Genomic DNA, 14,625 nt, shown 5'->3' with positions numbered 1-14,625 from the left:
CGTTTTCTGCTTATGTGGTGCTGAGGAATCGAACCCAGGGCCTCGTGTGTAAGGCAAGCGTTCTACCACTGAGCCACCTTCCCAGCTCCTCCAAGAAAGATTTTTAATAACAGAACCACATCTCTGTTTCAAGGGTTCGAAGTCAGAGAAAGCAAAAATAATGCCTGCTCTCCTCAAGCTCTAGAGCGTTGGAGCCTCGTCTTCTTTGCTTTATTGTCACTGTCCACATAGTAGTAGTATTGTTAATATTGTTATTATCAGGACATTTCCTGTCGCTTTAACGAGGGGTAACTTGGCCCTGCAGCTGCGCTTCATTATCAGGGAAGGGGGGCCGTGTGAAGTAAGAGCTTGGGAGGGGTTTGGATTCTCAAGTCCACTGCCTGGGTTCGAGCTGTGGCCTTGCCACTTGCTAGGAGTTACTGACTTGGGCTACTGGTTTCAGCTCTCTGGGCCTCGGCTTTCTGCACGGGGCGGGAACCGTGACGCCGGGGGAGCTGTGAGGTCGGAGCCCCGGCCCCCGGTGTGCTGCGGGGTCCACCTCCCCTTCCTGGTGGACGCCGGTGACTGTCCCCAGCCCCGGCCATCTCCTACGCCCAGCTGCCAGCCCCTCCTTGGCTTCCAGACATCACATCCTTGGTTTTCTTTCTCCGGTTCTGGGTTGGGGCTGGCACAGGGGCGAGGCCGCCTGGCAGGGGCGGGCAGGATCTCTTTGGTGTGGTCGCTGCTCTTCCCACCAGCCCCTTCCACGGCCGACCACCTCACACCCGGCGCGCCGGGGGCTTCTGTGAAGCTTAAGACGCCTTGCTGGTTTATTTCTGTGACCAACCTCTGTCCCAAGGATAAAATCAGTAAAGGTCGTACCCGATTCCCACCCAGCCGTGCCATAAAGCATGGACCGGAGTGTGTATGATTCCGCAAACCTCACTTCCTCCAGGCAGGAAACGACAGCACGTATCAGAAGATGTGCAACTGAGATGCTTTCCTGTGTTGCAAAAGTACCATTTCTTGTAGGCAGGACACTGTCCTTTGTGATTGTGGAGGAGAATCATTCCTGGTTTCTATGAAGGCTGTCAGGTCAACTTTTGTTTTCTCTAATCAAGTCAGCAATTCCCTGGCGAGTTGCAGCCAGACAGGACGTGTTGCCAGGCGGCTACTGTAGAGAAACTGGAAAGAGCCTGGTGTGGGCTCATGCTTCAAGCCCAGCAGAAGTGTTGGTGAGACCTGTCTCCCCGCTGCACCTGGAGCTCATGGTTTGAGGCCATGGGGGCAAAAGTACAAGACTGTATCTGACTAAGAACGAAAGCACACGGTGCCAGGCCGTTGCTCAGTTGGTAGTGCGAACTCCACACGGGGGGAAAGGGTCAGGAGGCACCTGTTGGTGCAGACCGAAGCTGCTTGCGAGAGGGGCTTATGCTCGGCTTTTGGGGGGGGGGCGCTGTCACCTTCGTCACAGCCGCGTTTGTAGCTGATGGGGTTTCCTGTGCAGAGTGGACGCTCCCTCGGTCAGAATGGCCGAGCGCGGCCCTCCCGGGGCGCTCTGTGAATCCAGTGGGCTGCCGCCTCCAGGCGTGGCTTGCGCGGCTCGGGCCTGGGGCCTGGCTTCAGGCTGGAGAGGGCTCGTGAGTTTGCTCCTGCAGTGGGGGAAGGGCACGTGGCCTGGAAGTCAGTATCTGGGACCCAGCTGGGGAGCCCCCTCCTCTCCTCCTGGTCAGACTTCAGACGCTGTTGAGGAGGGAGCTTGCTTGTCACCCCGAATGAAAGCCCCGGCCTTTCCGTCACAAAGACGCAATGGCGACGTCGCCCATTCTAGCACAGGAGGCTCTTGTTAATGTGCTCACCCCAATCCTGTCTGCGTTGCCTGCATTACCATCGCAATGTGCGCTTCACACACCGCGTGTTCCACGTGTTACCACCTCGCTTCTTTGCATGGTACCGACGTCTCCCTTGCTTTGCAATGCGACGGCAGGCCGCGTTCTCAGTTCTGATAGCGCTGAGAGGAATCGCATTGTCTGCTCGCTTCCAGACTCCGGGTGAGTTTGGTCTTGAGAAGTTTAAGGGAGAGGATGGTGTTCCGGAGATCCCGAGGCAGGGAAAGCTGTAGGATAAGGGACCTCCGGTCTTGATGGTTAGCCAGCTGCGCCTGGCACCAGCAACCTGGATTTTACCCAAGTCCTGGGAAGGGAAGGAAATGGAAGAGCAGGAGCAGCGCGAGGGAATTATCTTTAAGATTCTTCTTATCCAACTGGTTACTTTGACCGACAATGGAGTAAAGTTCTCAGCGCTGAGAATTCAGAGGCCAGCGCCTAAAACCCGCAGCCCATGGGGAAACAGCCACATGGAGAAAAATGTATGTGAGCCTATTTGGAGAAGCTTTCTTCTAACCACATAAAAGTGTCTCTAGCTGTTGCTCTTGAGTGATTTATGAGCACCCCCTGGGGGCCGTTCATTAGGACCACTTGAAACAGCACAAAAAAGCCAGGAAACAGTAATTGCTTGTAATGTGCTGACCTACCCGCAGCCCAGCCAGTGTCTTCTCGGGAAATACGGGACTTGCTGCTTTGCCTGGTATTCGATTTGCTTCACTTTCACTGAAAATGAGTGACATCCCTCATGAATACATTTTTAGCTTTTAATAGGGGCCAAAATATATTTTTCTTTTGGTGTTGGTTGGTTGTGGGGCCTGAACTCTGGGCCTGGGCGCTGTCCCTCAGCTCTTCAGCTCAAGGCTAGTGCTCTACCACTAGAGCCACAGCGCTACTTCCAGTTTTTTCTCCTTATGTGGTGCTGAGGAATCGAACCCAGGGCCTCATGCATGCAAGGCAAGCACTCTACCACTGAGCCACCTTCCCAGCCCCCCAAATGTGTTTTTAAAAAATCAAACTTTGTTTAAATCCAAGGTTTAGGTAATGACTAGGAATTTTCAGTTAACCATGTTTGTGTTACTGAAATAAGACATGTCAAGACCTATATACTAGAAAAAGAAAGGAAAAGCAGAGAGGAAGGGAAGCAGAGGGAGAGAGGGAGGGTTTTTTTGTGTGTTTGTGTTGATTATTTATGTGCATTTGGCTTATACAATTCAAGAAATAAAGCAGAGCTGGACCCTGATGGTTCACACTTAAAATCCAAATTCTTCAGGAGGCTGAAATCGGAGGACTCAGATTTGAAGCCAGCCCAGGAAGAAAAGATCTGTAGATATAATCTCCAAAATAATCAGCAACAAACAGAGCTGGTGGTTTGTCTCAAATGGTTAAAGCCTCAGTCCAGCAAACATGAGGGCCTGAGTTCAAACCCTCAACTAGCTAGGGTTACAGGAGTGAGCACTGGCAATCAGCCCAACCAGTATTCTCAATGATTAATGGTAATATTATATAATTTTCAAAGTTTTAAGGAAATGTTGGAACATGGGACTTAAGTTCTCTTTGTTGACGTGGAAGCAGATACTAGTCAGCCCTGTTGGAGCCTTTTCTTTTCCAGCGGTGGAGTTCTAGCATTCTGTTAGCAAACGAGGTTTATATGACTCAACTTTCAAAAAGCTGCTCGTACTGGCTAGTACCCAGGGTACTATTTCTTAGTTAACTTCTAGAAGAAGAAACTTGAACATTCAATGTATAATTGCATCAAAATAAGTACTTGTTGTCCCATTATTGATGGTAAGTAAAATAATACGTGGAATTGATGTAATTATAAAGTAGAAATAGTCAAGATGGGCTCTGGTGGCTCATACCTGTAATCCCAGCTACTCAGATGGCTGAGATCTAAGGATCATGGTTCAAAGCCAGCCCAGGCAGGAAAGTCCATGGAAACTCATATCTCCAATGAACCACCAGAAAACCAGAAGTGGCGCTGTGGCTCAAATGGTAGAGTGCTAGCCTTGAGCAAAAGGAGTTTGGGAGCTTAGGTTCGGGGCCCAGGCCCTGAGTTCAATCCCAGAATGGTTAAAAAAAAAAAGTAGCAATGGATGTGGGGACACACTGTCTGTATTCAGCAAGTCCTCTTAGAGTCAGTTTTTCAGTGTCATTCTAATGGGACTACACGCAACTTAGCACATGTGCATTTTACATTTCAGATTCAGAACGCCAATGACGTCTTGATTGCACCTCTGGAGAAATTCCGGAAAGAGCAGATTGGGGCGGCCAAAGTAAGTGTGCATTTGGAACCCCTCCTCAGTCTCCCAGTGATCTGGAGGGTGATGCTCTGGATGCCAGCGCTCAGACACGAACGCCACCTTGTGAATGCCTTGAATGCCAGTGTACAGAGTCAGGAACAGACTGCGTGCTATTGCTCGGCGATGATGCCCTTATTTAGAACAGCAAAGCAGTCTGCGTGTTGTGAGTGAGTTCTGCCATACAACAGCTACGGAGAAATAACTTTGGAAGCTAGGATGAGATTCTGATTTAAAAAAAAAAATATATATATATATATATACGTGTGTGTGTGCATGAGTGTGTGTATGTGTACATATACACACATGTGTATGTATATGTGTATATCTGTGTATATACCATAACGTATATGTATATATGTATACATATATATGTATATACATATATGTGTGCTACACACACACACACACACACACACACACACACACACGAAATTTAGGTCCTGATCACAATAAGATGGGAATTAGGCACAGAATAGATTCTAATTTTAGTCAATGATGGTAAAACAGCTTTTTACCATCGTTTGCATTTTGTGTGATTGGTCCTCCAAGAGGATTTCATACCAGCACCAAACACCTCCTGATCAAATTTGCCTTCTGTCACGCTCATCCTAAACGGATGCTACGCAGGACCTCAGCCACAGGTCAGGATCGAGTCCCTGAACCGACCTAGAGCTTCAGTCTCCACCCCCACCCCCAACCATCTTTCTACCTCCCCGGCAGCCAGGATGACAGGCTGAGCCACCAGGCCTCGCTTTGATTTTCGTTCTAAACGGCTTTACTAGAACTTGTATGAGCATTATCTTATGGTTTAAATTTAGAAATAAACACTGTAGCAATAGTGAACTCCAGACTAGGACTTGATTTTTTCACTCTGATTTCATGTCGGGTGACAGTCATGGAATCCAGCAAATGTCTTTCTTCGGTCCACAGAAGGTCTTACAACGTGGCTGTCTTCCTGTATAAGATTCAGGAAGTCCACGGAGAATGGTTACAATTGTGTTCCAGCCTTAGATTTCTTATAAAAAGTGATAATGCTCCATTTCTATTGAAAATTCAAAGAAGAACTCAGTAAGTCACGAGTATTTTACTTCACATTCGTCTTCCATATACACCAGAAATACTATAGAAGTACTGGGCATTGGTCAGTCCCGAGCTGGGACCCTAACGGTGGTCGCCTGGCATCGTGGCAGCCTTCAGGGAGTTCAGGTATTTTGCAGTTGCTCATGTTTCTAAAGGTCAGATGTTCTGTTTTTTTTAAGCAGGATGATCTAAGAAAGAAGACAAGAGATGAAGGATTTAAGAAATCATTTTTATTATAGAACACTTTAACCTTTGCACCTTTTCTGTGGACAGTCGCAAAATGCATGAAGTCAGTATTTGAATTTCAGCTGTGCACTATTGGGCTCTTGTGTATGCATGTGTCTGTGTGTCTGTGTGTGTGCCCGGTTGGTTTTGAAACTTGGTGGTCAGTATACAGTGAGATAATTAGAAGATACCTGAAGCCTGAACCAGTGACAGATATTAGGAACTTTCTCTAGAGTTCGCCTTTAAGTTATGACGGGCCTCAGACTATTTCCCTTTGGAAATTCACTCAAGCCCTCTGCGGCAGCTGGAATCCAGAGAACTTTCATGTTTAATTTACCAATAAAACCTGCCAGCCACCTCCTACGGCAGAGCTGCCGAGGGCAGGCAGAGGAAGAGCATCCGGTTACCATGGCATTGAAAGTGGCCCACACCAGGCTGTCCGGGACAATGGCTGGCCCTCTAACTAAAAAAGAATGGCAGCGTTCCTAACGCAGGGCCCTTCCATGGCGCGCGCGCGCGCGCGTGTGTGTGGGGGGGGTGCGTCTGTGTGTGTGTGTGTGTGTCTGTGTGTGTCTGTGTGTTCAGGAGGCTTTTCTTACCCTGCCGTCTCTTTATTCCACGTTGATGTGGTCTTTGGCCCGTGGCGGAGGTGTGGCAGAGGTGTGATGGATTGCTGGCTTGTCGCCGGCCACCCCGCCCTCCCTCCAGTTGAAGTCCGCGGCAGTCTGGTTGGCCCGCTTCTAGGTTGAGTCACCGAAGCAGTCTAGTGGATGGTGCTCATCGGCTTTCCCCGGGCACGCTGCCTGCTCGGGGGCAGTACAGATAGCACAAGATGATGCCCCTGTGACTCTCTCTTAGCAGAAGAGAGGGACAAGCAGATACATTGGATGGATCAGACTGGTGCTGTATTTGAAGTCCGCTTGTAGGCACTCCCAAATGCAGTGGGAGGTGTAGGGATGGGGAGAGGGGGGAACAGAGGCCCCCTAAAATTTAATGATGAGGAGAGATATCCCTGTCACTGTACCCTTCTTCCTCGTAGAAAACCAACCAGTTAAGTATCGGGGGGGAGGCGGTCATGCATGGCACTCACATCTGTAATCTCAGCCATCAGGAGGCAGAGGCAAGATCACTGGTTCAAGTCCAGTGCAGGCAAACTGTGCAGGAATCCCTGCCAAACCAAAGTAAATGAAAAACAACAAAGCAGAATAGAAGCAAAATAGCTGTGGGGTAGGGTGGGAGGGCTGAACACATACCTGGCATGTTCAAGTCCCTGCGTTCAATTCAGTAATGCGTACATGCACAAGCACGCACGCACTCATGCAAGGCCCTGTGTTCAGTCTTCAGTGCCCCCCCACACACACATGGAACAAAAGTGTTTTGTTTATTTGGCTTTGTAGAGACAAAGCCTGTTGTTGTTCAGAGATCTGGAAATTTGTGGTTCTGGTTATATAGACTCAGGCTTAGTGGCTAGCAGTTGTTTGCAGCTGGACAGAACATCTGGAGAAAGTAGGGCTGGCCCACCAGTGACATTCACAGAGGTGAGCTGCTCCTGCCTCTGCTCCCAGGCCAGGGCACTGCGGGGCCCACGCTCCCAGCTCTGGGACTTCACCCAGGGAAACGTGAAGGGAACTCACTGTAGAAGGACTCTGCAGTGTAGAAGGATTCTGCACTCTGAAAAACTTGCTTTCTTTGGGAAATCTGGTTAACCGGTCTCGGTTGGTAATACCTATGAGTTTATTTTGAGACTCTCTTGTTAAGACCTTTATTAGAAATAGTGTCAAGTAGTGTTTATTCTGTTTTTCCCCCTTGATATTTCAGGGGTTGAATGAAACCATAAATAACAAGAGTTCTGTTTTGAAAATCAAATGCATGGACACTTGAGCATTTTCCTGGATGACTTGTCTGATCTCAGGGTGGTCATTTAATCTCTGGGGAAGACGGGGTTTAATTTATGCCATGAGAACAGACTCCTTTGGGGAAGCAAATCTTATTTTGGGGGATTTGTGGTTTTTTTTGGGGGGTAGGGATTTGCTGTCTTCCTTTGCCCATGTGAGTCCTTGGGAATTTTAAGAGAGAATCTCTAACTGTGGGTCCTGGTGGGGTAGTGACCAGCCCAGCCAGCGAGCAGGATGGGGGCAGGCTGGGGACAATAGAGCGGTTTGGGAAAATGGATCATTTATTATGTCCAATCAGAACCCAACAATTCGGAGCAGACAACAGGCTGTACGTAGATTAATCCTTACAATTCAGTCAATGCCAGGTACAGGTAATTAGTGAACGATGTCAGCGAGCGAAGATTTCCACTCCTGGGGCCCGTGCCTGTGTCCACGTGGACTTCGTGCCTGTGAATTATACATGGCTCTCCCACGGTAGCCTTGTGATTCCCCAGGCGTTGCCAAGGCTCGAGATCGTAAAAGCAAAGTGGGGCCTGGCATTACTTGTTGTTTTCTCCTTCCTAGTTATTAAGTTGTTTAAGTCTTTACTTCCTCAACATTTATAACAGCAGCAATTAAACTGAAAAGCTTTTTTATTTTTTAGATGGTATTTTTGGTTGTTCTTGCCGTTGGTTTAGAATAAGCCATATCTGTGCTTTTACCCAAAATCCAATCGTAGCTCATCATGTAGCATTCTTTCCTTGTAATCTCACATTTATTTTATAGGGGCCAACATTTCATAGCTAGGAATTAGCTTTCATAGTCCTATAAACACAATCAATTAAGAAGGTGTTGAAAAGAATCATTTCACATGAGCTAGCAAATTGGGTCAGAAATCTTAGGTAGGAGCCAAAATGGAGTCACTTGATGGTGAGATCACGAAAATGAAAATTTGTCATTGTGGAAGCAAAGCAGAGCCAGACCCCTCCACATCCCTTCCCCACACTTCCCTCTGGATTTTCTCATTTCATCTGGACTTTTCAATAGTGAAATTTATCACTCATGCTGCAAAATATTTCCAAACCCTTACGTATTCTCCTCCAGAGAACTAAGAGTAAGACAACAACTTTTGGATTCAAGAGAAGTGTGGAATGCTTTGTCTTTTGAGGATAGAAAGGAGGCTTACCCAGACAGAATGGAAAAAGCATCAAATCTTCAAAATGCCAAAAGAAACTGTGTTTAATCTGTAATCCCAGCTCTTGAGAGATGGAAGTGAGAAGAACTGTAGTTCCAAAGCCAGCCGGGACCCCACAGCAGGCAAAAAATTAAATTAAACTGGACTGGTGGCTCATGCCTGTAACCCTATCTACTCAGGAGGTTGAGATCTAGGGATCATGGCCTTAAGCCAGCAGACTCTTAACTTGAATTCAGCAGAAAAAAAGCTGGAAGTGAAAACGTGGCTCAAATGGTAGAAAACCAGCTTTGAGCTAAAAAGCCAAACGAGAGTACAAAGTTCAAGCCCCACTACCAGCACCAAAAAGAAAAAAAAAAAAAGCCAAAAGAAACAGCCCAGAAGTCTTCAAAACAGTGCAAGCAGGAGTTCTCAGTGGAGCAGCGTTTGGGGACCACAGTCAGACCCCACGGGCTCCTCCTCCTTGCTCAGCACTGGCTGCTCAGAGCAAGTGCTTCCTCACAGATCACTCCAAAGCTGGGCTGGTTTGGCCTTGGGATTATAGCAGCACTGATTTACAGTGTTGACCTGTGTTGGCCTTTCCATTTAATTTCACATTTCTTTTCCTTTTTCTTCTTTATTCCACACAGTATCAAGAGAAGCAGTACTCCCAACCTCATCCTATGATGAGTTTTACTGATATAAAAACCAGAGGACAGGACAACAATAGCTGGTTGACTGTAGATCTGAGATGCTTGGTCTTTTTATATACTGAAATGTGATTTGTTTCCAGATTTCATCAGGATTTTCTGCCTGATAGGATGCTGGATTTACCAGTGGCTTTTTATGTATTGAGGTGATTCTGTGATCCTTGTCCTTGCTTCTGTCTATCTTCTGTCACGTGTGTGTGTGTTGAGCCATCCTTTTACTTTAGTCAGTATGTGTGTGTTAAGCCATCCTTGCATTCCACAAATGGAACTAATGCAATCATATTGTTTGATTTCCTTAATGTTTTGTTGCCTGTATTTTAGCTAGGATTTTTTGCACTTAACATTCATCAAGGAAAATGGCCTATAGATACCTTTTGTTGTTGTTGTTGTTGTGGAATTTTTTTTGTTTTGTTTTGGGTCCGGTCGTGGGCCTGAACTCTGGGCCTGGGCGCTGTCCCTCAGCTCTTCAGCTCAAGGCTAGTGCTCTACCACTAGAGCCACAGCGCTACTTCCAGTTTTTTCTCCAGTTTTTTCTCCTTATGTGGTGCTGAGGAATCGAACCCAGGGCCTCATGCATGCAAGGCAAGCACTCTACCACTGAGCCACCTTCCCAGCCCTGTTGTGGAATATTTGTAAGAATATTGCTGTTCTTTTAGTATCTCATAGAATTCAGTGGTGAATCTTGCATGCTTTTGACTGTTAAGGAGTATTTTTGAATCATTGTCATTACTGCTGTTGCTGTTATTATTACTGCAGGTATAAGGCATCATTTTATTTTTAGATGCACAAAAGTTTTACCATAAAGAACCCCAAAACAAGCTTCTAAATTGCCTGCTGTTCATAGAAGTGGTTCTGGTCCTAGCCTATGTTCTAGTTTCCAACATTGATAATGCTCTGTGCTGGATCACCTGGTCCTGCTGGGTTAGGAGAGCCTCACAAGTGATGTTTGCCTTGTTCACGCTATTGTTTTGAGTGTCCTGCGTTCAGTGGTCACTGATTGAGTAAATCAAGAATGTGATTCGGCTTTGTCTATGAGGGAGAGAATGTAGAGGAGTCTTTATCAATTGTCTCCAGATAAGAACATTAAGGACAAGAATATACGTGTGTGCACACATATACAATCCTATAAACATATTACAGTGCATACTTAGATTTGAATTCTCATGCCCATATTACAGTGCAGTGCTCTGAGCCAAGTGTCCTGTGGTCAGACAGGAGATAAACTGGCTGTGGTTATCTGTGTGAAAGCTAAGACTTTGGTTTTGTTTGATCTGATCTGAAACAAGCACCTTTTAGGAGTTGTCTGTCCCCAAGGGAGGTCTGTTGTCCTAACAATCACACGTCCAACTAGGGCCTATTGCTGTCTACTTCTTTAAAATTAATCTGTTGTATTAGATAATCTTATCTATTCTTATTAGATAATCTTATCTCTAATGTGAGTAATAAAATTTGATATTTTAGGCTTACACAAATGCCAGCCCGCACACAGGCCGCACAATGCCAACCCACCACACCCCTGAAATTGTAGGAATAAGAAAAAGTAATACTAAAAGAGCATAATGTAGACATAATACTTTTGATTTAATTTGACTTTGAATTGTCATATTTGAGTCTACTGTCATTTAAAAGTGTCATTTTTCTCCCTGGCAAGAATGAGTTATTCACAATATCCAGTGTCTCTTCCAGGCTGGGGAATGGCGTCGGTGTGAGGTCACGGGACGGTTCCTTACACTGCATGCACGTTAACCCACATCCATCACCAGAATGCCTAACAAACCAAGTAAATGAAAGACGCTCTCTCGGCGGCACCCAGGCCAGAGCCACCACTGGCTCTCAGTTACAAAGCTGCTGGTCCTACTACGCTTAGGCCCCCACATGCAGGTCCTGTGTGGCTTTGAGTGTTGTTGTGCATTTGTGTTCCTGAGGGATGGAAAGCTCCTCCGAGAGCCGAACACAAACTCAAGCGCTTTGCTGCACATTCCCTCCCGCTCTGTGGGGTGAAGACTTCGCACAGCGCTGGAGCTCACTAGGTCTTTGTCAGATGACCGCACTGGGCTCCGGCTGGGGGTGGGGGGCGTGGAGGCTCGCGTGATGCTCTGATGTGAATCTTTCTTCTTCGCGTTGTAATTGCCTTTTCCTAGGATGGAAAGAAGAAGTTCGACAAGGAGAGTGAAAAATACTACTCTATTCTCGACAAGCATTTGAACCTGTCGGCAAAGAAAAAGGAGTCTCATCTCCAAGAGGTAGGTTCCTCCTGCGGGAGTCCCAGTTTGCAAGCCTGCTTCCTTTCGGTGCAGTGACAGGAAGGATGGCTCACTTTGTTGAATTTGCTGTGGACGAGGACATTAGACAGTGTCACCCTCATGCCACGGGTTCTGATCAGCACCGAGACAAGACTTCCCCCTTTGCTCCCTGTTGGACGTGTTGAGAGAGGCAAGAATGACCAAGTTGGTGATAGGGTGGCCTGTACGTGAAATTTACCATATCCGAGACCTTGCTTTCAAGCTTTACTTCCGCATGCAGAAAAGGTAACAGTCTCGCTTTTGGCTTTTTAAAGCAGTGATGGGTTTTGTAGCCAAAGTGGATGGGAGACGGACATCTTGCCATTCATAAGAACTAGGCTGTGTTGGGTGCTGTGGCCCGAGCCTGTGATCTTAGCCACTTGGGAAGCAGAGATCAGAAGGATTGTGGTCTGAGGCCAGCCTGGGCAAAAAAAGCACAAACGAACATTTGTGAGGTTCCACGTGGATCCATATCCGGGCCTGGGACCATGACCCGTCACCCCAGGCCATGGGGGGAGCCCCAGGAGGGCCCAGTGTGGCCTGGCCACCAGCCATGTGGACAAGCGCGGTGGGGCGGCCACAGTCCCTCCACTCGACCCGTGTGCTCCAGGTTCTCTTTGAGGAGGGGTTAGCGTGTGGACGTGGCTGTGGCGTGGGGTGTGGATGTGTGATGTGGGGTCATGTGACAGGAGGCGTCCAAACACATCAGAACACATCGCACAAACCAAGCTATCAGAGCATTAGGGAGCTGGAGCGGCCCGGGTCCCTGGGTGGCCAGCTCTGCATGTCAGGATGCTCGCGCGTCTGGTTGAAATGAACCAGGGATCCAAGAGAGGACTGCTCAGGGTGCTGCCTGCCTGCATGTGTGTGCGTGTGGTCCTCAGCTTCATGCGCTCTAACCTCTGTGAGCCAGAGGGAGCGTGGGCAGTCTGCCCTGGGGTTCGAGCCCCCGGGTGTTCACATCTGCAGCCCTGCGGCATCTTTCATGGGCTGGTTTTCCTTTTTCAGGCAGACACACAGATTGACCGAGAACATCAAAACTTCTACGAGGCGTCCTTAGAATATGTCTTTAAGATTCAAGAAGTTCAGGAAAAGAAGAAGTTCGAGTTTGTTGAGCCGGTAAGTGTTAGTTTCCCTGGAGCCTTTGTGGTGGTTTTTCTAATGGAGATTATGATTATGTGAAAACAAAGAGGGGTGGGGCTGGAGGGGGGGCGGGACACCGGGGAGCCGGGCTCTGTGGTGGCCTGGCACCAGTGTGACAGCATGGCACCACCGTGGTGAGTGCCGGACGTCATCGGAACCCCTTAGACCTACAACATGGTGTTACGTGTGGGTGCAGCTGCCACTGGGAGTCTTGAATTAGTGGCAGGAAGCTTTGGTGGGGAGGAGGCAAAGGGGAAGGGAAGGGAAGGCAGGCAGGAGGACGGATAACACACCTTGAGAGAATAAAAGTGACGGCGTTCCCTGTGCGTGAGGGGATACAGGTCACAGTAAGGGAGCCGCAGCCCGGCCCCCGGCCCGGGGGGCTCTGCCTTCCCTCCTTCCTGACAGAGCCAGACCCTGCCCAGCTTTCCCGAGGGGTCATTCGTTCCCTCCCTGAGGGTGAAAAGCCACGGATTTCCTGGTGTGAGCCGCATTCCAGAAGAGAGCAGGTGGCTGGACTTGAGGGGCTTACCTCATTTTCCACAGCGTTCTCTGGTTGCAAGATCCATTGTTTACACATGCGTCTCCCTCCTGCATGAGGGTGAGGGTCAGCTCCCTGGGGAGGCCAGCTTCTGATACAGACAGACAGACAGACGGGATTTATCAGGGCACGGGTAATGGAATATCCTGGCCATTCTGCTCCTCCTGTGTCAGTCTTGGGCATTCTGTGGGATGTCTGTGGACCTGCGATGCCCTGGCCCTGCGTTCGTGGGTGGCGGGGAGGATATGGCTTCTTGGGGTGGCTTCCTAGGGGAACCCACCCTGCCCTCGGGGACCGCGTCGGCCGGGCGCCCGCTTCCCCCCCCCGCAGCCTGACTCTTGGCAGCTTTCTAAGACAGCGGCTCAGCTCGAGGATTAAGAAGCTAGAGGCCGTTCCCCAGCTTGGGGATTTAACTTCTACCTTTTATTCGCAGTAGCAGACTTAAGTCGGTATTTATTTGCTCAGTAGCTAAGATGGTAAACCTCTGATTGAATTAGTAGCTTAAGCAGCGGCGTCTTTGAGGGTCTGATGAAGTTTCACGGAGTCTGAGCTTCTTTGAAACCTATGGTGGGCTCAAGGACGCCGCGCCGGTCTGGGAACCGCGTCTTCCTCCCTGGCCAGCTGCTACGCTGGGCTTCAGGGTGTGGTATTCCTGGGGTTTGAACTCAGCTCTTCGCTCTGGCCAGCTGGGCGCTCTACCGCGTGAGCCGTGTGTCCAGCCCTTTTCGCACTGGTTATTTAGAGATGGGTTTGCTTTGTCCCAGGCCTGGCCTGCATGGCAGCCGGGATGATTCACGTATCGCTGTGCCTGGCTCTTGCTTGAGACGGGATTTCACAAGCTTTCTTTTGCCTGGTCTAACCTCAGTTAGAGGATAGATATGAACCGTGGTCCTCGGCCTCCACTGTGGTTTCTGGGTCACGCGCGCTGCCAGACTCTGTCCCCACCACCGGCCTCCTCACATGCCTCCCGTGGGGCTTTTCCTGACCCCTGGCTGCGGGACCATGCTGAGCCTTTCCCCGGTGTGCCTCCTTCCGAGCCCCAGTCCAGCTGAGCCCACCTCTGGGCGGGGGGGGGGGCACTGTCTTCCCGCCCTGTCCCAGTGTGGTTCTGGCCTGTTCTGTCCGCAGCCTCGGACGGGGGCCTTCTGCGAGGTGGCTGCTGCCCTCCCCACCTCGGTACCCAGCTTTCCTGCTGGGCTGGCCGGCCAGGTTAGAAACAGTACTGTCCAACCCTAGCCTCACCCTGTCCGTGCTGGGGCTGCAGACTTCCTTCCCATCATGGAACCAAGGAGAGCTGCCCGCTCCACACCTCCCCCTCCACACCTCCCTCCACACCTCCCCCTCCACACCGTACCCCTCCACACCGTACCCCTCCACACCCTCCCCCTCCACACCCTCCCCCTCCACACCCTCCCCCCTACACTCTCCCACTCC

The 14,625-nt window shown here is 49.2% G+C and overlaps 1 protein-coding gene across 1 annotated transcript in view; it reads left to right on the top strand.

The window, feature by feature from the left end:
* Window positions 1-14,625, top strand: part of Arhgap42 (Rho GTPase activating protein 42) — a 78,742-nt gene that overhangs the window by 31,682 nt on the left and 32,435 nt on the right. The window contains exons 4-6 of the mRNA XM_013009535.1: window positions 4,067-4,138; window positions 11,367-11,468; window positions 12,516-12,626. Coding sequence (XP_012864989.1) covers window positions 4,067-4,138; window positions 11,367-11,468; window positions 12,516-12,626 — 285 coding nt within the window. The remainder of the gene's footprint in view (window positions 1-4,066; window positions 4,139-11,366; window positions 11,469-12,515; window positions 12,627-14,625) is intronic.

Source organism: Dipodomys ordii, unplaced genomic scaffold (genome assembly GCF_000151885.1).
Source record: "Dipodomys ordii isolate 6190 unplaced genomic scaffold, Dord_2.0 Scaffold10, whole genome shotgun sequence".
Classification (NCBI taxonomy): Eukaryota; Metazoa; Chordata; class Mammalia; order Rodentia; family Heteromyidae; genus Dipodomys; species Dipodomys ordii.
This window is presented reverse-complemented; position numbering and strand designations above follow the sequence as displayed.